The sequence below is a fragment of the Hyperolius riggenbachi genome, chromosome 8 (assembly GCF_040937935.1).
Source record: "Hyperolius riggenbachi isolate aHypRig1 chromosome 8, aHypRig1.pri, whole genome shotgun sequence".
NCBI classification, from domain to species: Eukaryota; Metazoa; Chordata; class Amphibia; order Anura; family Hyperoliidae; genus Hyperolius; species Hyperolius riggenbachi.
Window position 1 is genome coordinate 41100662 of NC_090653.1, and position 27869 is coordinate 41128530.

The following is a 27869-nucleotide window of genomic DNA, read 5'->3' on the forward strand; positions in this document are numbered from 1 at the left end:
ACTATTAGCTACTTGCTAAAATATTTCAGCTATTAGTTACGTCATTTGCTGCATGAGAAAAACCAAGTGTGGGAATACATGAGAATAGTTTCACATCATTACACTCTATGCGTGATATAAGACTGGTTATACAACAGTAATTTTGAGACTATGGGTTAGGAATAAATCAAAAGATATAAATTCATGATATATAAAAGGAATACAACGTTAAATACTTGACACTTGTAAAATGTCTGCAAGCTCATCCTAGACAAAGGTCTTATGTTTAGAGATGATCAGCCAAAGGCTAATAATTCTGAGTTAAAGGGAAGGTCCGCTCTGAAATATAAAACAAACTCCCTTTACCTGCGGCTTCTTCCAGCCCCTACCAGTCAATCGGTGCCCTCACCGCAGCTCCTCTCACTCCCAGTGTCCTGCGCTGAAGAAGCCGACCTCGCCAGGTCGGCTTCCGGGTCGGCTTCATGTGCGCTCCACGGCGCGGATCACATGCTGTACATGACATCATCGGGTCTCTACTGCGCAGTAGTTCTGCGCCTGCACAATAGAGACCCGATGACGTCACGTACACCACATGGTCGGCTTCTTCAGCGCAGGACACCGGGAGTGAGAGGAGCTGCGGCGAGGGCACTGATTGACTGGCAGGGGCTGGAAGAAGCCGCAGGTAAGTGGAGTTTGGGGTTTTTTTTCAGCGCGGACCTTCCCTTTAATGCATTGTTTAACCTCCCTGGCGGTATGATTATTTCCAGATTTTTAGGGTCTAAAAGCCGTGCAATTTTCGTAGGAAATCTTTTTAATCCTATTGCTCAGAGATCTGCAGCAGCCTTAGCACTTACCTCTCTGGGAGACGGCGCCGCAGTTCTCCTTCCGTCCTCCAGGTGGCTCTGTGACCCTGTAGTGAGATTGCAGTCTGTCGTCATGACGATAAACGCCGATCTCACTAGAGGAATGCAGAGCCTCCAAGAACAGGAAGGAGAATGACTGGCGGTGTCTGGATCCCCCGCGGAGGTGAGTTGGAACGCCCGTTGCGCACTATACTTATTGAGTATACATAGACCTCCCAGCAGCTACCATGAGTCAGGCTTGGGGTTACGGCTCTGAGCTGGGAGTTAAAGGGACACTTAAGTCAAACAGAAAAAATGAGTTTTACTCACCTAGGGCTTCCAATAGCCCCCTGCAGCTGTCCGGTGCCCTCGCCGTCTCCCTCCGATCCTCCTGGCCCCGCCGGCAGCCACTTCCTGTTTCGGTGACAGGAGCTGACAGGCTGGGGACGCGAGTGATTCTTCGCATTCCCAGACACATTAGCACCCTCTATGCTGCTATATGGTATATGATATATGCTATAGCAGCATAGATGGCGCTATTGTGGCCAGGAATGCGAAGAATCACTCGCGTCCCCAGCCTGTCAGCTCCTGTCACCGAAACAGGAAGTGGCTGCCGGCGGGGCCAGGGGGATCGGAGGGAGACGGCGAGGGTACCGGACAGCTGCAGGGGGGCTATTGGAAGCCCCAGGTGAGTAAAACTCATTTTTTTTGTTTGACTTAAGTGTCCCTTTAAGCAACTTTGATAGACCAATCACAGATGCTGCATTTGAGTGATCTATTTCCAAACTGTATAAGATTTGCTTAGACTTAGACTTCTTCATCTCTCTGTATTTTGCATGGTTCTTGGCAGCAGAATTTTGTGTCATTAAAATGTCTCCTGTGCCTGACATGATCATAAAACTGGAGGAATGTGTATTATTTGTAACTGTTGTAAGAAGCAATTTTGCTTTTAAAAGACCACTGAAAACAAATCTCCATGAATTGACTGAAAAGTATTCATGTCTAAGTCCAGGCATCAAAGAAAAGAATCTCTATGCAATCTGAAACTTCCCCATTTATGGATCTGGCCACGTGATCTTTTCCCCGCTCTTCATTCGAATGATTCCATGAGAGTAGGGACTGCGTTTGCAGACGATGTGCTGACTCTTCATCTGGCTCAGCCTGGGAAGAGGGAAGGACTTTTCTGTCTTCCGTATACAGTAAAGGTGGCCATATAGTGGTAGATTTTTTTTTTTCCTTTCTTTCCATCGTTATCTGGCCAATTTGATCATTTAATTGTATCTGCTAGAAATCAATGCCCAATCAGTTATAAAGGATACATCCAGGCAGAACAAAAGCCCACTTCCTCCAGCCCCCTGCATCCGTAATGTGCCCTGGCCGCAGCTCCGGTGGCTCCCGGTCTCCTCGGCTGCAAAAGCCGACCTAGGCAGGTCTGCTTCTTGTGCGATCCACCATGCGGGTCACGTGGTAGCGCTGACGTCATCAAGATGCAGGCGCAGTAGTTCTGAGCCTGCTCAGTACAGTCTTGATGACATCAGCACTACCACATTAACCCGTGCGGTGGAGTGCAGAAGAAGCAGACCCGGCGAGGTCGGCTTCTGCATCAGAGGAGACACCGGAGCTGCACAGGAGCTGCGGCGAGGGCACAGGACGGATGCAGGGGGCTGGAGGAAGCCCCAGGTAAGTGGGTTTTTGTTTTTTGTCCTGCCTGGGCGTATCCTTTAAGACAAAATCGATTAATTGAAGGATTGTGCTGGACAGAAGATAATGCTCTATTGGTGGTGGGTCATGGATCGATTTTAAGCGACATACAGTGTAGGCAGCAGAGCTTACCCTCACCTGTCAGCCAGTGCACTTCCCGTGTCTTCTCTCCACTGCTTGCGCCACTTAACAAACACTAGAGGCCCAGCATGTACATGGTGATGCCAGGTCTCTGGTGTTCGGTCTCCAGTGTTTGTCACGTGATACAGGTGCCCTGAGAAAGAAGAGAGGGAGGAGGACTGGTGGCAATGGAGAGAAGACACTTGCCAGAAGATAGGTAAGCTCCACTGCTTAGGGCCCGTTTCCACTATCGCGAATTCGCGTGCATTTGCTGCATGCGAATTCGCATAGCTAATACAAGTGGATGGGACTGTTTCCACTTGTCAGGATTTGAGCGTTTTCGTCGGCGTGAAAAATCCGCATGGCAGAGCCATCAGAATTCACGTACCGCTATGCGGATGTATGCATATTTTCACGCAAATTCGCATGGAATCAATGGAGAAGCACACAGGTACTGCCATGGTTAAATTCGCATGCAGCGTCATTCATGCGAATTCGCATGAAAATTCACATACACCCGCATGCAAATTTTTACTGCGGCGATTCGCACCGCACAAGTGGAAATGGGCCCTTACACTCTGCACGCCCAAGGGGGGAGGGGGGGGGGTGGTTCATAGATGGGGTGACCTGAGGTGGGGTAGGGCGGAACGGCAGGCAGTGTGCAGCTCCACATGCTAAAATCTATTGAAAATCTGTGTACAGTGTGTGGAAGGAATCAATCAGATACCTCTCTGATCAGATAATGATCTGAGATGGATCTATCTGTCGGACATATCCACTAGCATATGGCTAGCTTGATTAGTCTAGCCTGGAAATAGATGCTAATAATACCAGCTTGTATGCAGATTGTACGAGCCGTGCAAATAATGGAGAAGGAGGGGGGTATTTCCTTATGCTGGGAATACACGAGTCGACCCGGCGGCTCGATTAGCCACCGGATCGACTCCCGTCACGTCCCCGCATGCGCCCGGATCGATTCCCGCTCGTCCCCGCGGGCACTCCTTATCTTCCGCTCGTTTTCTTCCCATTGTCCACCCGCGGGGATTGAGCGCAGAATCGATCCGGCAGGGTATCGGACACGTCGGAAATGATCAATCGAGCCATCAGCGGCTCGATTGATAAGGAGGAAACGAACCGTCTATGCCCAGCATTAGAGTACTTAAAGAGGAACTGTAGTCTAAATCCGTGTTCCCCAACCCTGTCCTCAGGGCCCACCAACAGTGCATGTTTTGTATATATCCACAGAGGGAGTTATTCAGCTCTGCTGAGACATCAACTACCCCACCAGTGATTGGGTGTGGTTTCCTGCAAAACATGCACTGTTGGTGGGCCTTGTGTACAGGGTTGGGGAACTATGGTCTAAATAACAACATACTTATTCATTTATATGTTATTTAGTCAGTGTTTGCCCATTGTAGAAATCTTTCTTCACCCCGATTTACTTTCTAAGATTTATCACTGGTGGTGACATCTTAGGTACTGGCAGGTGATCTCTGCGGCATGTTTGTTCTAAAGCCAGTAGAGAAGATCGCTAGTCTACCAGAATGTTCAAGGCGGGGTGTGGTTGTGGTGATTATGCGTAATAAACAGTCCAGGCTAAGCCTCATTGGATGGGTGGGGTTGCATTGCAATATATAGTTATAGGAAATGTTTCTGATGCTGAAGCTAGAAGATTTGGCCTAGTGCACACCGAGCGGTTTTGGTAGCGTTTTCAAAAACTCTGCCGCTTCTGAAAACGCTTGGCTAATGTATCTCAATGGGATGGTGCACACCAGCGGTTTGAGGCTTTTAGCAAACCGCAAACATGGGTCCTGCAACACTTTTTGCGGTTTGCAGATGCTTTCCTGCCACAATGTAAAGTATAGGAAAAGCTCAAACCGCTCTGGAAAACGCTAGATCAGAGCGGTTTTCCAGGAGTTTTCGTTACATTATACTGTAGCAAGATTTGTAATCTGCTACAGAAACGCTCCAAAAAATGCTAGGCATGTTTAGAAAACCTCTAAACATGCCTAAAATCGCTCTGAAATCTGCTTCAAAAACCTCTAGCGGTTTGCAGATCTGCTAGAGGTTTTTGGTGGGCACTGGCCTTTAACATAAATGTAGGTACACTGTAAATTATTCAGCATACCCACATTTATGTTAAAGGCCAGTGCCCACTGAAGTGAACTGATAACAGTGCAAGTTTTAGGGCAAATTATAAGACTTGTAATTACAGAGGAACCGTAACAACATATAGTAGAATGCTGTAAATAACAACATATAGTAGAATGCTGTACATTTTACAGCATTCTACTATATGTTTATGGTTCCTCTGTAATTACAAGTCTTATAATTTGCCCTAAAACTAGCACTGTTATCAGTTCACTTCAGTGAAGTGTAAATGTGCCTTCAAATGACACTCAACCAATCATTTAGTTTCATGTTTGTTTGTTTTTTACTATGTTTTGTGCAAAATGTTATTTTGAGTTTCATCCCACCAAGACACTTAAAGGGACACTTAAGTCAAACAAAAAAGTGAGTTTTACTCATCTGGGGCTTCCAATAGCCCGCTGCAGCTGTCCGGTGCCCTCGCCATCTCCCTCCGATCCTCCTGGCCCCGCCGGCAGCCACTTCCTGTTTCGGTGACAGGAGCTGACAGGCTGGGGACGCGAGTGATTCTTCGCGTTCCTGGCCACAATAGTGCCATCTATGCTGCTATAGCATATATCATATACCATATAGCAGCATAGAGGGTGCTAATGTGTCTGGGAACGCAAAGAATCACTCGCATACCCAGCCTGTCAGCTCCTGTCACCGAAACAGGAAGTGGCTGCTGGCGGGGCCAGGAGGATCGGAGGGAGATGGCGAGGGCACCGGACAGCTGCAGGGGGCTATTGGAAGCCCTAGGTGATTAAAACTCATTTTTTTGTTTGACTTAAGTGTCCCTTTAACAAATAAGATGGATAACAGATGCACATCTCATTTTTTAGCTTATTTATGCCTGGACCTGGGCATTATTGTGTCTCCTGATCCAGGGCTGAATAATGGAAAAGCCTGTAAATACCTTTTCTTATGCTTTAAAGTAGGATTTTACTACCAAAACTAACATTTGTTACTACTCTTAGGTACATGAAAGAATATTTGAAACCCTTCCCATGTAAAAATGTTAACTTTCACTGCAGAAAGCAGTACAGGCTTGCTCATCTCTGGCAAATCTGCAAATGTAATCCTTGCCAGCCAGAACACTCTCTCTGCCTGTGTCTTGATTCTGCTCCCTCCCTCTGCTGAATAGACACATCGCCCTGGCAACAGCTGAGTGCAGAGTGAAGACACAGGCAGAGAGATTATTGCCGGCACTGATTACATTTGCCGATTAGCCAGAGATGAGCAAGCCTGTACTGCTTTCAGCAGTGAAAATATACATTTTCTTTTACACACAGGGAATGCTTGCAAATGTTCTCTTATGTACCTAAGACTACTTACTGAAATTTTTAGTTTCGGGAGTATAATCCCACTTTGAGAGGGTAAACATGTCTTATGCCTCCATCTCCTCCTCTGCTCACCCTTGGCTATTTGTTGAGCTCCAACCCCTGGAAGCCCAAGACAAGGCCACTCCCAGTGAGGGCGTTGGATGAAGCAAAGGGGGGAGGAGACTGCATGGTCATGTGACCTCTTTTTTCTTTGAAGATATAAAAGGTATTTCCTGGATTGTCCTAAAAAAGACACATGAACCTTTTTGAGGGAATTCCTGGAGATTTGTTTTTCGGAGAATGTGGGAGGGAAGGATGTTATTAAGGGCAATAGACAAAGCGGGTTGTTTCCATCATAGTCACAGCTCTATTGCCCTACTTGTTGCCCCGCTCTTTTAGCTGTCCCTTCCGTGGGGGGATCACAAAGTGAGTACACAGAGGTGCCTCTGGGATCCCTGGATCTACCCAGCGAGGGCGCTCTATCTCCCAACCATACAGGTAACTCTTTTACCCAGTCGCCTAACATTCACGTTGTGCTCTGTGCATGCCAGTGCTGCATCATCACTTATATCCCCCTCCCGCCCCCCAAGCTTGCATCACTCCCTCCTGGAACCTCCCCCTCCCCTCCTTCCCACTGATCCGGTGATGGCTGTTGCCCTTTTCTAATAATGCCCCATCCTCACCTGCATGCTTCCTTATCCTGCCCTGCTGATCGCAGTGTCTCCTCCCAGGTGTGTGTAATGAATCCAGCTCCATGGACACCGAGCGCTTTGAGGAACTGCCCTTATGCAGCTGCCGTATGGAGGCCCCCAGCGTGGAGAGAGTGTCAGAGCAGGCTAATAACATGTGTATGGCCACCGAGAGCGTAGACGGAGAGGTAAGCGAGACCAGGCTGTGGGTATTGCTGCTGTGTCGTGTGTGGAGGGAGGGGCACAGGATAACCCTTTGCTAACTGCTTCACCAGCACAAAAGTCATATCAATCGATGGCAACAATAGCTTATCAATACTGAACATACATACTGTGTGCATGATGTCTCCACAGTGCATCACTGCTGAATATGCAAATTATCCATTGTTGTCCCTGCAAGTTATACACACCTCCAGTTCCCCTGGAATGCAATGATGTATCAGCTTGTTAATTGTACAGAGCCACAATAATCCAACATGCATACAGACTGTTTTTCAGATTGGTTGATCATCAGTGCATGGCATAGATTAATGTGGCTTTTGGAGTAGGACTTGAAACACCCAGAGGTACAGAGTACCCAGCAAGCTCAAGGTCCTTTGTAGCCCCTTACACATTCGTAGGAGTACTGGTTCACCATGAGCTCGCTGGGTCTAACTCCTATACTAGGATGTTATATGCTTCCGCTGGGGCACTAATGTTTGGCCACTGGCTGTCATATTTATGTTTACCATTCGCAATGAAGTGATACATTGATAATATTGAACAAATGCAAGCTGTCCTAAACGTTTGCACTGCAGACAAGGAAATCTCATATAGTTGCTGAGAAATTCACTGTGTGTGTGTGTGTAGAGAGATCAGCCAGTGTAATTAGCTGATCTGTATTGGTGTCTACCATTGTCTGTATTATTCTGTACCACATATTTGTTTCCTACTTTTGTACAACGCTATGGAACATGTTGGCACTTTATGAAATAATATCGGCAAGTAATTTGTAAGTGTTAGAACCGGTGTCCACTGGGAGCCGCGGCCGTTTCTGAATTGGCCTCGGCTCCTTTGCCATGCTAAGCTATAGGGCACAGCATAAAACTGCAGCATGCCATCCGGATTTAAACCGAATTGAGATGTGGACGGAAAGCCATAGCCTTTAGCTGTGTTTCCTGCCCCTCAGATTTGTTCTGAATTTGGCATTAGTGGAAAAGGGGCCCTTAATTATTGCTGTGAGCTGTGCCACAGTGTGCCATTGTGCTAATATGTAAACACTGGAGCTTAACCCTTTTTGTGCTCCCAGAAATTCCAGGAAGTAAACACTGCAGGCTTATTGTAAGAGTTGTATAAATTGTAACAAAGAAGTTCTGAGTTTAGGTCTGCTTTAACTGTACAGAAAACACATTTACTATTGTGAACTTTTTGTTTACTAGACTAGGAATCTGTTTGCATACAAGCATCTACATAAATGCAATTAGGCCTTTGCAATAATTTTTAGCTTTTTTTTTTTTTTTTTTTTTTTTTTTTTTTTTTTTGAGTTCCTGAGTCTGGCTAATGAAGTTTTATCTGTTTCCTTTGTAGCTGAGCGGGTGCAATGCTCCCATCACCAAGCGGGAGACAATGCGCCCTTCAAGTAGAGTCCCCCTTATGATCCTGTGTGAGAACCACCGCGCCCGCATGGTGAAACATCACTGCTGCCCTGGATGTGGCTATTTCTGCACCACCGTGAGTACCCAGCGGTGACTGTGTGTTTATGTAGCTGTTGTGCCCTCTGTGCTGCGTTCTAAAAGTCCTGTGCCCTACAGGGAACGTTCTTGGAGTGCCACCCTGATTTCAGGATAAACCACCGCTTCCATAAGACCTGCGTGTCTCCTCTGAACGGGATTATATTCTGTCCGCACTGTGGAGAGGATGCCTCTGAAGCTGAGCAGATTACCATAGCAAAGGCGGATACACCCATCCCTGTCCCTGCTCCACCCCAGCATGATGCCAATGGACCTGGAAGAGCCGACACTACACAGCCTAGGTGAGTATAACTTACCTGCTCATTGGGGGACACGATGGGGGGGGGGGGGGGGGGGCAGTTGTCATGACTGTCACAAATACTCTTTGTTGCTCCACTGACCATCAGTGGCATGAGCACCGTAAAAACAGCACAGGAGATTTGGGCGCAGCCGGCGCCACCATAGTCCGTAATAGGAATTAACGCTAAAGCAGCGCTTATTGAATGATTTGGGTGCCGTCAGAAGACGGAGCCCAAATTACTATAAAAACACTGTAATTCGGCCACCAGCAATAGCTGGAAAAGCTGAATGACACCTTACCCCAACTATCCATGGTGGCTTGGAGGGGGGATAGTACTTAACACCGCCGGGAGTTGTGCAAGAGCAGGGTAAGCCATTTACTGTCTTTACTCTGCGCCCCGGCGGCTCATATATACTCTCAGTGGCATACTACACTTCACCTGTGGCAGTTGGTTGTTGCACTTGGCTCTGATCCATAGGCACTTGGTTGATGGCACCATATACGGTACATATGACCACAAGGGGGGTTGCATGTGTTGGAAAGGTTTTTACAAAAAATACAACTTTCTATTTTCTATTTTAAAATTGAGAAAGAGAAGGTTCATATTGGGTAAATGATAACTAGAAACAAAATTAGTTGGGAAAGAGATCAAATTCTAATAGTGACTTAGATCATGCTCTTAGTTCTAATCAATCTCCTCTCTCTCCTGTCTGCTACCGAGTTGTCCGCCTATTCCTAACAAGCAAAAAAAACCTACATGTTTTACCTCCAAGAGAAGGATTCGTCAGAGGTGCCACAATCATAGGACACAACATTCACAACATATTACATGTAGCAACAAAAAGACTGCCTGTCCGGCCAAGCGCATCAGCATACATGACTTTACCAGGGGTGTTTATTCACCTGCATTATGATCCATGTTACATTGGTAAAAGGTAACTGCATGTGATAAATGCAGCTATATCTTCTGTGCTTCTTTCCTGCACTGGATCACTGCCTAAAGGCTGTACACATGCTGGTGACTTAAAAAGCCTTTAATTGACAAGTTGTGAAAATATCCTCTGGGCGAAAAGTCAGGAGAAAAAGTTAGTTTAATATGGGCCCTAGTTCTCCAAAAACGCACTGGGAGGAGAAGTCTGCATAGCTAAAGAGCCTAGGAAGTGATGTCACTGGGAGGGCGGGGCTACGAGCCAATATACAGATATAGGAAAATTACTGTAAAGCCGGATATCCTGAATAATTAATTTAATGCATTCTACTATGTGCCACCACAGTTCCCATTTAGGCGAAGTGAGGAGGAGTTGGAGGTTAGAGAGCCTATATGAGTCACGTTATAATGTGTTCTTCTGCTTGTAGCGCCCGTATGAGAGGCATGGGGGAGGGGAAGCGCTCCCTGGTAGATGACCATCTTGTTAATGGGGAGACTCCAGGCCCCTCGGTTGTTCTTCAGTCTGGAGTGACTCTCAGCACTGCCGGTCTGCCGCCTGGTCCTGCACGGGATGCTCTTCAGAAAGCCTTGATGTCCCAGGAAACTGACAGGTACAAGGCCTGGTATGCTCTCTTATGTCTTTATTCCTCCCCTTTCCATCTGTTGTACCCTCGCTATGCATTTCATCCCTACATGTATGTTACGTGTTCACTGTGTGTCCCTCTGCCTGATCAGAAGCGTAATCCCCCCCCCCCCCCTTCCTTGTGCAGCTTATCCCAGCAGAAGAGAGATCGCAGGAAGAAGATCCGTTACAACTCTCGCCAGCTCTATCTCGGCGTGAAGGCTGGAGAACTGCAGAAAGTCCTGCTTATGTTAGGTGAGGCACGCCAGTTCTTGTAATTTGTCCACTAGGGGCCACTGTAGAGTTAGAGAACTCGAGGTGGGATTGAAAAATTCTATTAGGACACAGAGGCAAGTGCTGTATACAATGAGCAGCCTCTGTGTCTTTACATACTGTCAGCCAAAACAATCCTAGTTAGGACTTCCCCCTCAGCGGATATATATCCAATCAATTTTATTGCATTTCACTTGCGGTAGTACAAAACATAGAAGCCAGCATGACGTTTCAGGCCAAGTGCCCTTTATGAAATGATAAGCATTTGATAAAGGGCACTTGGCCTGAAACGTCATGCTGGCTTTTACGCTTTGTACTACCGCAAGTGAAATGCAAAAAAATTGATTGGATATATATCCTCTGAGGGGGAAGTCCTAACTGGGATTGTTTTGGCTGTTCTGGACTTTGGAAGGGAGGATTGAAGGACCTCTTACCCGATTTGGACTCCCCATCATCATTGATCCCAGAGGTGGGCAGATACACCTTGTCCTTACAGACTGTCTCCAGGTTCCCCCCGGGCTCTGCTGTCCCCCATTAAAAAAAAACAACAAAAAACCTGCCAGGCTAGCGACACATAGATTGTCGCTAGCTGGCTGTTTACCTGAAGGCTGTCAGTCACCGCTGCTTCCCCACCTCTTGTATAGCGCGGCTCCCCGCCTATGTCCCTTTCCTCCCCGCCTCCGTAAGCCGATTGGGGAGCCATGCTATACAGGAGGCGGGGGAGCGGCAGTAAGTGGCAGCCTTCAGGTAAACAGCCGGCTAGCGACAATCTGCGTGTCGCTAGCGTGGCGGGTTTTTTTATGGGGCACAGCATAGCGCCGAGGGGAGCCTGGAGACAGTCTGTTAGGACACAGAGACTTTTCATTGTATACAGCGCTTGCCTCTATGTCCTAATAGGATTTTTCAAACCCACCTCGGGATCTCTTTAAAGGGAACCCAAGGTGAGAGACATATGGAGGCTGACATAACAAAGCAGACCTGAACTGTTGTAGCAGTCATGTGACACGGGAGAGATCAAATTACAACTTGTGATTAGACCCAGATAAAGGGGAACTAGAGAGGCTAAACTCTCTAAAAACATACAGGGTACATTTAGCGGTTTTCCTCCTGTCCCATGCAAGTGTTCAGGCCCACTTTAAACAAAGCACATTGCCTGGCTGTCCTGCTAATCCTCTACCTCTAATACTGTAAGCCAGTTTCAGGTGTGTGACTTAGACCCAACTAACCAGAAAGATCAACAGGACAGCCAGGCAACTGTTATTGTTTAAAAGGAAATATGCCTCACCTCGGGTTCCTTTTAAAGGGAACCTAAACTGAGAAGGGATATGGATGTTTCCTTTTAAACAATACCAGTTGCCTGCCAGTCCTGCTGATCTCTTTGGCTGCAGTAGTGGCTGAATCACACACCCGAAACGCGCATGCAGCTAATCCAGTCTGACTGCAGTCAGAGCACCTGATCTGCTGCATGCTTGTTGAGGGGCTATTGCTAAAAGTATTAGAGACACAGGATCAGCAGGAGAGTCAGGCAACTGGGATTATTTTAAAATAATAAAATCCATGTCGTTCTCAGTTTAGGTTCCCTTTAAGTAGTGATGGTCATGTCTAGGTGAACTCATGCAGAAGCATGTGATTTGTTTATCCATTTCAGCCAACGGGTATTTTTCACCTTATGGACGAGAGGAATTTTTACATTTCAGCCCTCCTCCCATTCATTCCCCAATAACTTTATCACTACTAATCACAACGAAATGATCTATATCTTGTTTTTTACGCCACCAATTAGGCTTTCTTTGGTTGGTACATTATGCTAAGAATTATTTTATTCTAAATGCATTATAATGGGAATATTATGAAAAAATGATTAAAAAAATCATTATATTTCAGTTTTCAGCCATTATACTTTTAAAATAATTCATGCTACCATAATAATATCCACACATTTTATTTGGCCAATTGTCCCGGTTATTGCTACATTAAAATTATATCCCTAGTATAATGTATGGTGACAATATTTTATTTGGAAATAAAGGAGCATTTTTTCAGTTTTACATCCATCACTAATTTTTAGCCCATTATTTAATAATTATAGTCCCTCTTGACATGGATATTATTTTTTTTTCCCGCTAAAGTCAGTAGGTGTATTTTACTATTTGGTCACAAGATGTCCCCGCTGAGCAAAATTCTATGTAGCATACAAGTAAGCTACATAGGATACAATGGCCTCAATTCACTAAGCTTATCTCCTGTCTTTAATAACTCTTCTGGAGTTGTTACCATGGTGATAAGGCATGTAGTATTCTGGAAACATTTTACCTCAGGCAAACCTAAAGTTAACTCTTCTGTCTTTAAGTTAACTCTTTAATCCTTAAACTAACTCCAGAGTTAAAGACAGGCTGTTCATTAACTGCATGTGAAAATAACTACAGAGGAGGTAACTTAATTACAGAGGAGGTAAATTAACTACAGAAGAGGTAACGTAAGGAATGAAGAGATAAGATAACTCTCTTACTAGTGGAGGTAAGTTTTCTCTTGCCTTATCTCCAGCATGATCTTAGTGAATTGAGGCCAATGTATTTCTACATTGTAACTAGGGGAAGTGACACAAGGTTTCAGTGGAAACCTGCGATCACAGTGCTGGCGGGGAGATTAATGAATGGGAACTTAGTTTCCATTCATAAAATTAACGATCGGGCGGCGGAATTCACGGCGGGAGATAGCGTGGCGGCTCTATATAAGAATAATCACTGTTTTTGAACAATAACTGTTTATTCTTGGCGGTAATGTACAGATTGGCACAGGGAGCTTTTGCCCCCCCCCCCCCCCCCCCTTCCCCTGCAGCCAATCTCCCCCTGCTTTCTGTAACATCGCAATCGCCTGCAAACCACCCAAACTGCTGGGACGTGACTAGCGTGTCCCTGCGGCTCTAGCAGCTGCCACTGCGGACGTGAAGCTCACATCCACGCGGCATAATAATGGTTAATCAGCTTATAGAATTGCAAAGCTCTGATTTGGTAGTATCACATCCTGCCTTCTTAGCACATGATCCTGACTATTAAATCAGAGACTTGCATATCTATCACCTGACCAGACAATGTGGCGTTTAGCTACTGCTAGTTCATAGTAGCCAAACTCCACGCACCGCTTTCTGACTCCTCTCTGCCAATATCAGGGGTTAGGTTACTTGATAGCCACACCCCCGTCACCACTTAAACCCCTTTGCTGCTAATTTATGATCTGCTGCATGGTAGCTGAGCTCTGTGCTTCACTGCTGCCGTCTGGAGTTCTGATCTGGAGCTGTAACCTCCCCCACTTCTCTCCTCTCTTAGTGGATAACCAGGACTCCAGCTTCTTGAATGACCATCAGCTGAAGAGGAGTCCCCTGCATGCCGCAGCCCAGAGGGGGAGCCTGGAGCTCTGTCATATCCTCGTACAGGTGACGCCTCTTCTGCCGTCTGTATTAATAATCTCTTGTACTTTATCATTTATTTACAGTACTCTTCTTTTAGCCTATATTTATATGGACAGTCAGTTCAAATGCCATGAAAATGTAGTGAGCTCTTTTTCCTTTTACCCCGAGCATTTTGCTGCTGCTTGTACATCACTAGAGGGCAGCAGTCATAGCGAGTGGAAAGGGTTTCTGTCTGTAATGTAGCCTGTCAGGTGATCTATTGGCATTTAAAAAGGAACTGCAGTGAAAAAAACATAATGGAAAAAAAGTGCTTAGTTTTTACAATAATTATTTATAAATAATTTAGTCACGGATTGCCCATTGTAAAATCTTTCCTCTCCCTGATTTATATTCTGACATTTATCACATGGTGACATTTTTACTGCTGGCAGGTGATCTCTGTGGGAGGAGATGCTGCTTTTTGGCAGTTGGAAACGGCTGTTATTTCCCACAATGCAACAAGGCTCCCACAGTGTGATGTCAGGACCATGGTCCTGACATCACACTGTGGGAGGGGTTTTCACCACAATATCAGCCATACAGAGCCCCCTGATGATCCGTTTGAAAAAAAGGTAAAGATTTATCATGGGAAAGGGGGTATCAGCTACTGATTGGGATGACGTTCAATCCTTGGTTGCAGTTCCTCTTTAAGTTTTTATTAGTATTTTATTAGTATCTGTAGAACACTAGCTTAAAAAAAGTTTTGTTTTTTTATTCTTTAGAGCAGCTTGAAAACTATAGAACAACTGTCTGGCTGCACAGTGCTTATAAAAAGCTCCTGCCTTACATACGTTACTGGAGCATACTTCACTTTAATTTGCCCCTGTTGTGTCATTAAAGGGAACTTGAAGTGAGAGGTATCTGGAGGCTGCCATATTTATTTGATTTTAAGCAATACCAGTTGCCTGGCTGTCCTGCTGATCCTCTGCCTCTAGTACTTTTAGCCATAGCCCCTGAACAAGCATGCAGCAGATCAGGTGTTTCTGACATTATTGTCAGATCTGGCAAGATTAGCTGCATGCTTGTTTCTGGTGTGATTCAGATACTACTGCAGCCTCCATATTCCTCTCACTTCTGGTTCCCTTTAAAGCATATTTGTAGTCGGACTAAAAAAAAAGTTACTCACCTCAGTCAGGAGGAGCGGATGGTGCTTCCCCAGCCTTCCTCTGCCCCTCCTGTGCTGCGTTGGGTCCCTTTTTACAGTGTTGACTATTAATGTTGAAGACTTCTCATGGTCACACTCTCCTCCATGCATGAATGCTGCTGCACTGCACAGAGGGCCTGCGCAGTAGCACAAAGTCGCTCATGCAGGAACCCGCTGGCACCTGCATAGTGCAGCCATGTTTGTACACTGAGGGGAGATCACTCCATACAATTCGCCACATCTAAATGTTCCTTTAGTCCCAGTTGACAGAAAAGGGGTCATGGAGGATCACTGAAGCCAGAGGCTTCACACAAAGGGCCCTTTTACACTTAATGCGTTGGTGTGCGTTAGTACGCGTTTTTTTCCATAGCAGTGCATTGTGAAGAAGATTTCAGTTAAAACGCGTATAGTGTGAACTGTGCCCTAGGAAAACATGGGACTTACTTTGAAAATCAGTTTTCTTTCCGTTATAACTGAGAGCAACCGATTACATGTAAAAGGGGCCTAAGTTAAGTTTTATAAAGTTACAGGTGTAATGTTATTTTAATTGTATTTCTCTTACAGGCTGGTGCCAACATTAACGCCACTGACAAAATCCTGCGCACCCCATTGTTGGAAGCCGTTGTGAACAATCACACCGACATCGCCAAATATCTGGTTCAGAACGGAGCGTGCGTTTACCACAAGGTATCTTCATCCTCTCACTGCCAATGTTAACGCCTCCCTGCACAGAGCTCTTCCCAGGCTTTACCTTCTTCCAGCACTAGATGGCACCATTGAATTTTTCATTTCTAGTGCTCTGTTAGTGGAAATGCTGGAGTGTATGCAATAAACTGTGTTAAAGTGGACCTGTAGTGAAAAAAAAAAGTGCCCATAGGGGGTGCTTACCTCAGGAGAGGGAAGCCTCTGGATCCTAAAGAGGCTTCCCTCTTCCTCCTCAGCAGAGGGGATACAGCGCTGGGATCACTGAAGATCTGCTTGTCGACACTTGTCTCTAGCCTTAGGTGCAAAAATGAGCTGCCTGTGCAGTAGAGCGGACCTGTTCAGGCTCTGCTATTTCCACCAGAGCCCGAGTGGAGAGCTGCTAGTGCAAAATATTATTGTGGCTCTGCATTCGAGGGCTGTCAGCGCTGGATCAGACTGGCTTCCCCCTCCCGAGGTAAGTATCCTACACAAGCTCTTTTATTCCCCCATACAGGTCTACTTTAAGCAGAATTACATGCAATACTTAACACGTATGCATTACAGTAAGACTTTACGCACGTAATTCTGCTTAACACATTTGATTGCATACACCCCTCTGATAGATATTTAATGGTAAACCACATTAAATCTGTGGAGGAAAAATAAAAAAAACTTCAACGCACTATTTTCATCAATGGCTCCTTCTCCTGGTGAGTACTGATGTGATTGAGGTGTGTGGCTCCACCCCCTTACCCACAATCCTGTGCTCCCTGCTTGCGCTCCAGCTGCAGCCAGAGGATTTATTACACGAGACCTTATCACTGGGTAAAAAACTGACTTGGGCTAGCTTACAGTGATAGACAAACTTGGCTCTCCAGCTGTTAAGGAACTACAAGTCCTACAATGCATTGCAGGAGTCTGACAGCCACAGTCATGATTCATAAAGGGAAATGCATTGTGGGACTTATAGTTCTTTAAAGTGAACCTTAAGCCAGAAAAAAAACATTTAGTTTTACTCACCTGAGGCTTCTACCAGCCCCCTGCAGCAGTCCTGTGCCCTCGCAGCCACTCACTAATCCTCTGGTCCCGCTGCCAGCTAGTTTCGTTTTTGACGACAGGCCCGTCAGGACTGGCCACGCGTAGCTTTTTCCGCATTCCCGACTGTAATTAGCGCTATTGCGCGTCGCAACGCGTACAAAAATACACGTTGCCGCATATCTATGCGTTCGTAATGCGGCAACGCATATTTTTGTACGCGTTGCGGCCCTCAATTGCACTAATTACAGTCGGGAATGCGGATAAAGCTACGCGTGGCCAGTCCTGACGGGCCTGTCGGCAAAAACGAAACTAGATGGCAGCGGGGGACCAGAGGATTAGTGAGTGGCTGCGAGGGCACAGGACTGCTGCAGGGGGCTGGTAGAAGCCCCAGGTGAGTAAAACTTTTTTTTTTCTGGTTGAAGTGTCCCTTTAACAGCTGGAGAGTCAAGTTTGCCTATCATTGGGCTAGCAGAAGGGAGGTGTGAGTGGCAAGTGGTCATCACAGTGGGAGGGGCAGACCAGAACCTCAGTCAAGTGGTTCTGTTGATTTCACAAAAGCTTGATGGTAAAGGCGAGGAAACTCTCCTGAAAAGAGCTCCTTTTTGCCCAAACAAATGTTTGCCAGGTCATGCTTGTGAGGGGCTCTTGGCCGTAGTTTTTGTTTGGCAGCAGAGTTCCTGTGTTCAGATGCACTTTATCCTCCTGATGTTTTCCAGGAGGAAGACGGTTCCACGTGCCTTCACCACGCAGCCAAGAGCGGCAACCAGGAATTGCTGGACTTCCTTCTGGCCACCGGCCAGGTTAATGTGAACGCACAGGTAAGAGTGCAGCCTTGGTAACGTGCAGCTGTCATAGCTGTCAGGGTGAGGCTTGTCCCACTAATCGTGTCTCTTCTGTACAGGATAATGGTGGATGGACTCCAATCATCTGGGCTGCAGAACACAAACACATCACTGTGATCCGTACGCTGCTGACTCGGGGGTCCGATGTCACCCTGCAGGACAATGTGAGTACAGGCCTCTCCTCTCCTGCATTTAGCAATGATTCCCTGTCCTGCAAAACCCACAGTTCAGCAACAACCCATATTTCCTTGTAAAAAGAATTATACTTGGGAATTAGTTTTCACTAATGAGGGTTTTTTCCTCTTATTTCTTCCCATGTGTAGTGGTTTTTGGGCGTTTTCAAGATATAGCAAATAATTGTTAAAGGGGTACTATGGCGAAAAACTGTATTGCAACTGAGGTTGTTTTCACAGTTCAGCGCAGCTCTGAATTCCTTGGCAATAACTTTATCACTACCTATCACAGCTAATTCATTTATATATTTTTTTCATGATAAATTAGGCATTTTTTTTTTTTTTTTTTTTTTTGTAAATCCCTAAATTTCTATGCATTTTAAAGGGATAAATAAGGAAATCAATGCAATTTTCCCATTTTTACCCATTATAGCTTTAATGTAAACGGTTCATTGTACATTAAACCCCACACGTTGTCTCTATTTCTCCTGTTTGTTAAAACTGTGCAGTGACTTATTTTCTTGTCCTGTGGTTGGAAGTGGTTACATTGAATTGTACACATACATATGGAATGCATTCATCCCAGAATAAAATAAACTATACATTTTTTTACTTCCAATGTAGCTGTCACACACATGCATTCTAATCTACCAACATTGAACATCTTATGGACAGGTATTGGACTAGTCTATCTCCTCATGGGGTACTCTCAGGATTTATTTTACTTTCAAAGGCACTCCTTGAATGGCAGTGGCACGAGTAGGCAGGCTGGCATTTTTGTATATGTCCTTTCTAGTAAGTGCTTTTGAGAAGTTGAAAGAAACTTTGAGGACCCCCCATGAGGAGATGAACGAGTCTAAAACCCCATGACAGGAAGTAAATTTATGGTGCAGTTACTTTGGAATAAGTGTCTGTGTACATATGTGTTTCCTGTTTCTTGCCATAGTGCCCCTTTATGTGTTGCCGGGGGACACCTGTACACATTTAAGAGGCTCATCAGTTAATGTAGCTGTTGTGCAGTGAGCTGCCAGATTATTTTCTTTTATCTTGAATCTGTGACGATAAATCAAAGAAAGCACAAGAGTTTTTGTGTGTAAGCTTCATTGATTGTAAGTAGAAGAGAGACATTTTTTCTCACTGAAGAGCTTCTTAAATGAAATGGACATAACATACCTAGGCAGTAGCAGCTCCCAGCTGTGCTAAGATTTATTTTTTGGGGGAGGGGGCTTGTGATTTTGACAGAGGTAACATTCATTTTGGAATTATATGGGCAATAAAGATTAGTAACACAGGTTTCATTACATATTATGTCAGGCTGCATTTAACTGTATGCAGATGGCATGTAAATGTGTGTACTCTGCTGTTACGCCTTCCTCAGGAGAAAAACATCTGCTTGCACTGGGCATCCTTCACTGGCAGTGCCGAGATCGCCGAGGTTCTCCTAAACGCTCAGTGTGACATCCACGCGGTTAACTTCCATGGCGACACGCCTCTGCACATCGCAGCCCGAGAGGGTTTCATCGCCTGTGTCAAGTGAGTGGTATTAATAACTCCTCTACAATGTAGGATAACTAACTTATTTAGGGAGCTTATAGAGGAATTCCAGTGAAAATATTGTCCATTGTAAATTCTTTCCTCCCCCCAGTCTGACATTTATCACATGGTGACATTTTTACTGCTTGCAGGTGATGTCAGTGGAAAGAGATGCTGCTTGCTTTTTTTGGCAGTTGGAAACAGCTGTTATTTCCCACAATGCAACAAGGCTCCCACAGTGTGATGTCAGCACCTTGGTCCTGACATCACACTGTGGGAGAGGTTTCACCACAATATCAGCCATACAGAGCTCCCTGATGATCCATTTGTGAGATTAAGATGAAGAGATTGGTATGAAGTTCAATTCTTGGTTACGGTTTCTCTTTAAAGGATACGTCCAGGCTACTAAAAAAAAGATCCACTTACCTGGGGGTTCCTTCAACCCCTGGCAGCCGCCATGTGCCCTCGCCGCAGCTCCGGTGGCTCCCGGGCTTCTTCTGCGCAGTACCGTCCTAATGACGGTGAGACCACGTGACCCGCGCGGTGGAGGGCAGAAGCCGTCCCGGAACCCAACCTGTCAAGGTCCGCTTTGCCAGCGGAGGAGACCAGGAGCCACCGGAGCTGTGGCGAGGGCTGCCAGGGGCTGGAGGAACCCCCAGGTAAGTGGATTTTTTTTTTTTTTTTTGTAGCCTGGACGTATCCTTTAAAGTGAACCTGAAGTGAGAGTGATACGGAGGCTGCCATATCTATATTTACCAGTTGCCTGGCAGTCTTGCTGATCTAGTTGGCTGCAGTACTGTCTGAATTATGCCAGAAACAAAAGAATAAGGCATTTTTTCTGACTACCTTTTCTTGCACTGCCTGGCTATGGGAATGGGGGGGGGGGGCGAGCAGGAAGGCGATAATGGTTGGTTTGCTACAGTAATTAAAGGACAACTGTCACAGAAACTGTAACCATAAATGAAAGCCATGCTGTGCAGACAGTGATTAGGAATTGTAAGACGTGCTTATTGTGTGTTCCTTATACAGGTGTGTGGGAGCAAAGCCTGCAACAGATGACTGCACCAAAGTGCTATTTAAACTTTTTTTTTAGCTTCTGTTTATCCCCTCCTTGCGGCTGTTTATCTTTCACTCCGTAAATGACAAAGGCTGATGGGAGAGGGATTTTCTCTGACACCGTGGAGGTGGCCACTGCAAGATAAACTGCAAGGATTGAAATAGAAGTTATATTTAAGTTTAATGACCGCTTTGCTATCGTCCTTGTACATCGCCATCCAGTTATACAAGTGAGATTATAGAGAAACATTGCTATTTACACACACCTCTTTGTGAAAGGGCAATGCCATGTTTTAAAAAAGCGAAAGGCCTGGTAGACACGTACGAGGGCAGTCGCCTGCATGGATCAGGGCTTGATCAGGTGACCCATGTTAGGGGCCAAGGCTTTACAGATAAGGCTAGTAATGCTTTATGTTGCTCTGCAGGCGGAGCTGCTTGAGCAAACGGCGCATGACAGAGCACGGAGAGCAGGCAGGGTGATTAGGGTAATAATTCTCTCGGCAGAATTGTTCCGCCAGGCTGATCACTGGCTAGGCACCCAGAGGGCAAGATGGGTCATTTGGCCTCTACTGGGCGCGCTTCATGTAAAAAAAAGGCTGTGGTTACCGGCAAGCACTATCCACACCACCATCCGAGTGAGGATAGTGGAGTTGAAGCAGCTGGATCAAGCACTGTGCCCGAAGCCCAGCAGCTGAAGACACCGAGGGTCCTGGTATGCAATTTCATAGGCTTTGCTCAAATTACCCGGCGCCTTTTCATATTCATGCCCCCGAAGGAAGTCTGGGTCTGCTGTACACAGGCTAGATTTCCTGCAGTGGAGGCCCTGATTGGTTGAGAACCCATTTAGCCATGTACAAGGCTGTACAGTCTGCATAGGTTGGCAGTGATTTTGGTTATTTTTAGTGTGTTCTTAACCACTTAAGGACCACAGGGTTACAACCCTCCAGTGACCAGGCTATTTTGTACAATTCAGGGCTCTGCTGCTTTAAAGGGACACTTAAGTCAAATAAAAAAAATGAGTTTTACTCACCTAGGGCTTCCAGTAGCCCCCTGCAGCTGTCCGGTGCCCTCGCCGTCTCCCTCCGATCCTCCTGGCCCCGCCAGCAGCCACTTCCTGTTTCGGTGACAGGAGCTGACAGGCTGGGGATGCGAGTGATTCTTCGCGTTCCCAGACACATTAGCACCCTCTATGCTGCTATATGGTATATGATATATGCTATAGCAGCATAGATGGCGCTTTTGTGGCCAGGAACGCGAAGAGTCACTCGCGTCCCCAGCCTGTCAGCTCCTGTCACCGAAACAGGAAGTGGCTGCCGGCGGGGCCAGGAGGATCGGAAGGGAGCCGGCGAGGCACCGGACAGCTGCAGGGGGCTATTGGAAGCCCTAGGTGAGTAAAACTCATTTTTTTTTTTGTTTGACTTAAGTGTCCCTTTAACAACTCGCTGCAGAGCCATACAACTTAAATAAATTTTACTTCCTTTTCTTGCTACCAACAGAGCTGTTGGTTGCATCTGATTGCTGCTGCGATCGTTGTTTTTTTTTTTCCTTATTTCCCTCCCTCCCCCTGAGATCCAATCAGTGATCACCTCTCATAGGCATATGCCTATGAGAGGGGATCACATTGTGAGCGACTCGAGGGGACAGTTTTGTCACTAAGCTGTCCCCAAACAGCACTGTGCATAGATCACAGCGCTGTAAACAGAAAAAAAAAAAAAAAAAAAAAGCTTTTATTTTCTTTTAGCAGCTTGATAGCCGCGATCGCGTGCGATCCTCGCTAATCTCCTCCCCCAGGACATTACGCCTTTTGGCGTTAGGCGGTCCTGGGGAAGCCACTCTGCGACCGCCAAGCGGCGTTAGGCGGTCGTAGAGTGGTTAAAGCTTGAAAACGCATACTTGCCTAAGGAGAGGGATGCCTAGATCCTAATGAGGTTTCCCACAGCATACTCTGGTCCCACGTTACTGTTGTCAGACCTTCCAGCAGTCGTGGCCTCAATCGAGCTACTAACAAGCCCTTGTCAGTAATCATTGGAGGGTCCGCGAGTGGCTACAGGGGACGCTGTGGGAAGCCTCTAGGATCCAGAGGCTTGCCTCTTCTTAGGAAAGTATGGGATTTTTGTACCCGAGCCTCGGCTTATGTAACTTTTTTTAAGCAGACTGCTCTGCTCCTCCCCACACCAGTGAGACCTGTCTGGATAGCCCTCCTGGCCACACTTTTCTCCATACTCTGAGGGAAGTTTAGAGACATACTGGCCCCTTCTCCTAGCCCTGATCACCACATCGCACAGTGACACGCCCCTCTACCACACCCCGTACATTTAACAGGAAGGCGTGACTAGCCTCTCTTCTCCAGTCAGATAAGGGAGTGTTATTCTCCAGCCCCTCAAAATAGTTATCGTTTCTTCGGAGCACAAGCAGGCCGTACACCAAGTCTCTGAAAATGCATGCAGTATATTTATGCCCTTAATTTTCTCCCGCTCTTTCTTTAGCCTCTTCCTGTCTCGTGGGGCAGACACAGAAGCGCGGAACAATGAAGGAGACATGCCATGTGACCTGACAATGGAGCACACCGATGTCTGGTACGCCTTGCAGCTCAACCGCAAGATCCGGCAAGGGATTCACAACAGGGCCGTGCGCACAGAGAGGATTGTCACCAGGTGGGTTGTACTACTGTCATGTGACATTCATCCCAACCTGACCGCGAACAGATTTTAATTTTACCTTATAACCCTGTCCTCAAGGCCCCCCTACATGTTTTGCAGGAAACCGCACACAATCACAGGTGGGGTAATTAGTGTCTCAGGCCTTATTAATTACCTCTGGATTACGGTTGAGCTACGTATAGCTCTGCCGTTCCTGATCAAAATTACAATAACCACTTGCTGGAGGGCATGGTGTGGGTGGTTTCACTTGCCCATGTTGCCGCCTATAGCCGATGCGCTCCGAGTTGCGTTCACTCGTGTTCCTCGTCACTCCCATGCTTCCTCCTTCCGGGTTTGAAGTTGGAATCATGGAAGTGACGTGGAACGAAAGTGAACGCGACGTGGAGCGCATTGGCTATAGGCGGGAACCTGGGCAAGTTAACGCCCCCTCTGCTGCGGGCAGCAAGTAGCAGTCCTAATTTATATTAGAAATGGCGGAGCTCAACACTACTGTGGGGATGTCCACAAAACATGCTCTGTTGGTGGTACTTGAGGGCAGGGTTTGGAGAACAGTGAAACCACTAGGAAGAGGTGTCTGTAGTGTTTGTTTGTTTTTTTTTTGGGGGGGGGGGGGGGGGGACCTTGCTCCATCTTCTTTACTGCCTTAGAAGTGCCTGGCTGACCTTCATGGCTCTATGCACCCTAGTTAGGCCTTTTTTGTTTTGTTTTTTCCATGTGTGGCTGAACTGCTCGTTTGTCGAGCAGTTCAGGCTGACGGCCACAAGTGCCATTCACCTGCAGTTACTTGCAGTCAACTGGAAATGTTTGGTAACACTGCACAAGTCATGTTTGACATGCAGCAGCATTAACTGGTGGCCGAAAACTGACAGCAACCGCCATGCTCAGATGCAGCTCTATGGGAAGCCGCCTGTCCACCGCCTGTGCCGACCGATACCATGTGCCTGCTTGTTCAACAGGAGCCTCTGACAGGCAGTGAACTCGCTGCCTTCAGCTTCTCATGGAAAATGTTGCTTACTGGTGCCTTCCCAGCTCCACACATTTACTCTTGCACCTTTGCTTGTTCAGAGGGCGGGGAAGAAGTGCCAGAACAGCCTGAGGCCAGCTTCACACTGCAAACTGGGGGTGCAGTAGCCACACCGCACTGCCAAAAACAGGCCTTCGGAGAATACCGCATTACTATGCGGTATTGCCCATCTGGCCAAGCAGGAAGTGATGCGCGCTTGCAGTCACTTTCTGCTTTGGGGTATGCGGAAGTGCACGGTGCGCCGTAAAATGTTAAAAAATCCCCACGTCGCCATAGACTAACGTGACTTCCAGGCCGACGCAGATCGCCGCAAGTTGCCGCAGAAGCAACACAGCAACATTGTTCTGGATCACCCTCAGATCGAGGACTTCTGGTGGATCGCACCGTGATGCAGGTAATACGAATGACTCCATAGGTTTGCACTGGAGTGCGGTATCAGGTGCGTCAATTTGACGCACCGCCCCAGTGTGAAATGGCCCTTACGGTTACTGGTTTTCTGTGGCAAGACGAACAGTTGGGAATGGGGGTGGCCTCTTACGGAGAAGAATGTACACAAAGCCATGCACAGAAGAGTGATAAATAAATCACCACTGTTAGCAAATGTCAGGAGCAAGTCCTACAAGGAGCTTGTCCACAGCTCTTGTCTGCAAGTGTTTGGGATTAGGTACACTCTGTGATTGGTGGCTTTAGTGACCAATAGTTAAGCTCATCTCACTTTACTGACCACCGCATAGCCTTGTTATAGGACTTACTGGAGTACCAGATTCCAAAGTCTCCTTTTTTTAACATTATTGGTGTTGTGCAGTGTTTTGCACTGAGACAGCATGATCTCTAGTCTGCTCTTAGACTAATATATGCCTTTAGTGAGATAATCCAAGGGTACTACTTGTGCCTGTGAAGCATGAGGTCATGAGTTCGACTCCCTGGTCAGAAACAAAATGCCTCTTTTTTTTACATGCAGAGATATTGCTCATGGATATGAAAATTTTCCAATTCCATGTGTGAATGGAGTGGATGAGGAGTTCGCTCCAGAGGACTACAAGTATGTGTCAGAGAACTGTGAAACTTCAGCCATGAGCATCGACCGCAACATCACCCACCTCCAGGTACAGCACTTTCTACCTCAGCTTCTGTCTGTTCCCAGAATCCTCTGTGCTTCTGTCACTGACTTCCTGTGTATTCACAGAACTGCAGCTGCCAGGACGACTGTTCATCCAGTAACTGCCTGTGCGGACAGCTGAGCATCCGCTGCTGGTATGATAAGGTGAGCTGATGGATTACCTTTGGATGAAGCCTCACTCCGGTGGGGAGGTCTGTACAGAGAGTGGAATTCTAGTTCCTCTTCTTAGTAACCTCAGGGAATAAGATTGGGAACGCTCTGACTGTGCAGCATTTCCTGTAGCAGAGCTCTCTATATCCATTGTGCTACCACAACTGTGTACACTTGCAAATCACTTTGTCGGGAACACTGTACGTATCCAGTATAGAGCTTCCCTCTGCCTCTTAACCGCCCTGGCGGTATGGTTATTTCCAGATTTTAGGGTCTAAAGCGGTGCAATTTTTTTTACACTCTTTATACCCTAAAACCAGGAAAAATAATAGCAGTGAGATCTGCAGCAGCTCCTGCACAGACTCGCCAAACTGGTATCCAGCGCTGCAATCCTCCTTCTGTCCTCCAGGAGGAGCTGTACCACTATAGTTAGATCACTGTCTGTCATGATGACAAACCGCAATCTCACCGGAGGGATCCAGAGCCTCCTAGAACAGGAAGGAGAATGGCTGCCAGCGTCTGGATCCCCCGTGGAGGTGAGTTGAAACGCCCGCTGCGCACAGGCTCTGCATTTACCTCCCCGCGGCTACCCCAAGTCAGGCTCGGGATTACCGCACCTGGCTTCTTTTTTTCCACCCTGAGCCTGACTCTGGGTTACCGCCAGGGAGGTTTAAACAGCTTTAGTTCTTTATAGCCTGGATTCCACAAGATGGGAGGTTCTGGTCCATGTTGACATGATTTCAGGCACTCGTAGTTTAGCGATGTGAGGTATTGTTGACTTCAGCTTACTTTTCAGCATTTTCCCTGCCCTGATTGTTTGCAGCTGATCCTAACCTTCAAATACTTGATAGTCAGATGAACCTGATAGTCAGATAAAAAGTTATATAGCCTAACTTTTATGCTACAGGTTCTCAGGTTTCCCATCAGCCAGTGGTGGCTTAGTCACTCCACTTAAAAGCGGACCTGAACTCAGATCTTCCTCTCTGCTCTAAGGCCCGATGCACACCAAAACCCGCTAGCAGATCCACAAGATGCTCATAGATTTTTAAACACTTTTTTTTTATGTTTCCGAGGCGTTTTGCTAGCATTTTACGGATTGCTGCTGCGGATTTCAGTGTAGTAGATTTCATATATTCTTACAGTAAAGCTGTTACTGAACAGCTTCTGTAACACAACCGCCTGGCAATCTGCTCTGATCTGCCGTTTTTCAGAGCGGTTTGCATTTTTCTTAACTTAACATTGAGGCAGAAACGCCTCCGCAATCCAAAAAATGCCTCACCCAGGGAGGATTCGTTTCTGCAAAACACCTCCCGCTCTGGTGTGCACACCCCCATTGAAATGCATTACCCTAGCGTATCCGCAGCAAAAACGCTCAAAAAGCCGCTCGGTGTGCCCAAGCCCTAAAAGATAAGCAACAGCATAATAACCTTTAAAGCAAAACATTTATTTGTTACAGCTGATACAAATCCTGCAATAAATCTACAGTGTGTTTACTTCCTGCTTTTGTAGAAGCAGACAAAACATTTTGTGTTCACAGATTTGCTGCTCTGCCTTGGCAGGGGAGATTCCTGAGCTGACACAGCTGAGAGCTCAAATTACAACTTGTGATTAGTCATAGTTGAGGGGGAGTTAGACAGGCACCCTGTATGTATTTAGAAATACATACAGGGTGCATTTCTCTGTTTTCCTTCCTGTGCAAAAGTTCAGGTCCACTTTAACTTGGTGTTTATAGACTTCCTGTATGAGAATACTGGAAATATCTGCCCTCCTCCTAGCTGATCACACATGAGAGATGGAGCTGTTTTAGGCTGTAGCATCATTTGATACACTGTACGGTTAGAGAGGTTTTCCCCATCACATTGTATTCTAATTGTCATCGCTCTGCTGTCAGCAGGATGGCCGCCTCCTCCAGGAGTTTAACAAGATCGAACCGCCGCTTATCTTTGAATGTAACCAGGCCTGTGCCTGCTGGCAGACCTGCAAGAACCGGGTGGTGCAGAGCGGCATCAAGTAAGTATACTGGTGACTGTGCTGTGGCCTCTGCACTGAGCAGCGCAGGGTCCGGCTCTGGAATATGTGCTGCAGCTGTGAGGGGTGACATCACTTTACAGGTCGCTGGCCTAGAGGCTAGCAATGCGTCTGTTAGTGGGGGAGGGGTGGGTGATGCACGACATAGCAGCTTCCGGGAAGGGCGGATAGCTAGAGTGGGAAGATGGCGCACTCGGGGGTTCTTCAGTTGTTGCACTAAAGGCCCGGATGCCAGACGTTTGTTACATCTGGGTGCTTCCATACAGTGTTGGATTCACACCCAAGGCATTATCTATCAGCTGCCTTAGATGAGTGTAATCCAGTGTGTGTATATAAAAGGATGTCCGAGGTGACAT

The 27869-nt window shown here is 46.6% G+C and overlaps 1 protein-coding gene across 8 annotated transcripts in view; it reads left to right on the plus strand.

Moving 5' to 3' along the window:
- Window positions 1-27869, plus strand: part of EHMT2 (euchromatic histone lysine methyltransferase 2) — a 77623-nt gene that overhangs the window by 43138 nt on the left and 6616 nt on the right. For 3 of the 8 annotated variants that reach the window (XM_068250275.1, XM_068250282.1, XM_068250280.1), the window contains exons 10-24: window positions 6491-6589; window positions 6823-6968; window positions 8347-8490; window positions 8571-8791; window positions 10147-10341; window positions 10489-10595; window positions 13940-14046; window positions 15770-15892; window positions 17644-17745; window positions 17829-17933; window positions 19321-19475; window positions 23018-23185; window positions 25177-25321; window positions 25402-25479; window positions 27377-27495. In XM_068250275.1, the coding sequence (XP_068106376.1) occupies window positions 6491-6589; window positions 6823-6968; window positions 8347-8490; window positions 8571-8791; window positions 10147-10341; window positions 10489-10595; window positions 13940-14046; window positions 15770-15892; window positions 17644-17745; window positions 17829-17933; window positions 19321-19475; window positions 23018-23185; window positions 25177-25321; window positions 25402-25479; window positions 27377-27495 (2014 nt within the window). The remainder of the gene's footprint in view (window positions 1-6490; window positions 6590-6822; window positions 6969-8346; window positions 8491-8570; window positions 8792-10146; window positions 10342-10488; window positions 10596-13939; window positions 14047-15769; window positions 15893-17643; window positions 17746-17828; window positions 17934-19320; window positions 19476-23017; window positions 23186-25176; window positions 25322-25401; window positions 25480-27376; window positions 27496-27869) is intronic. The other 5 variants (XM_068250276.1, XM_068250277.1, XM_068250278.1 and 2 more) reach the window with 5 other exon arrangements.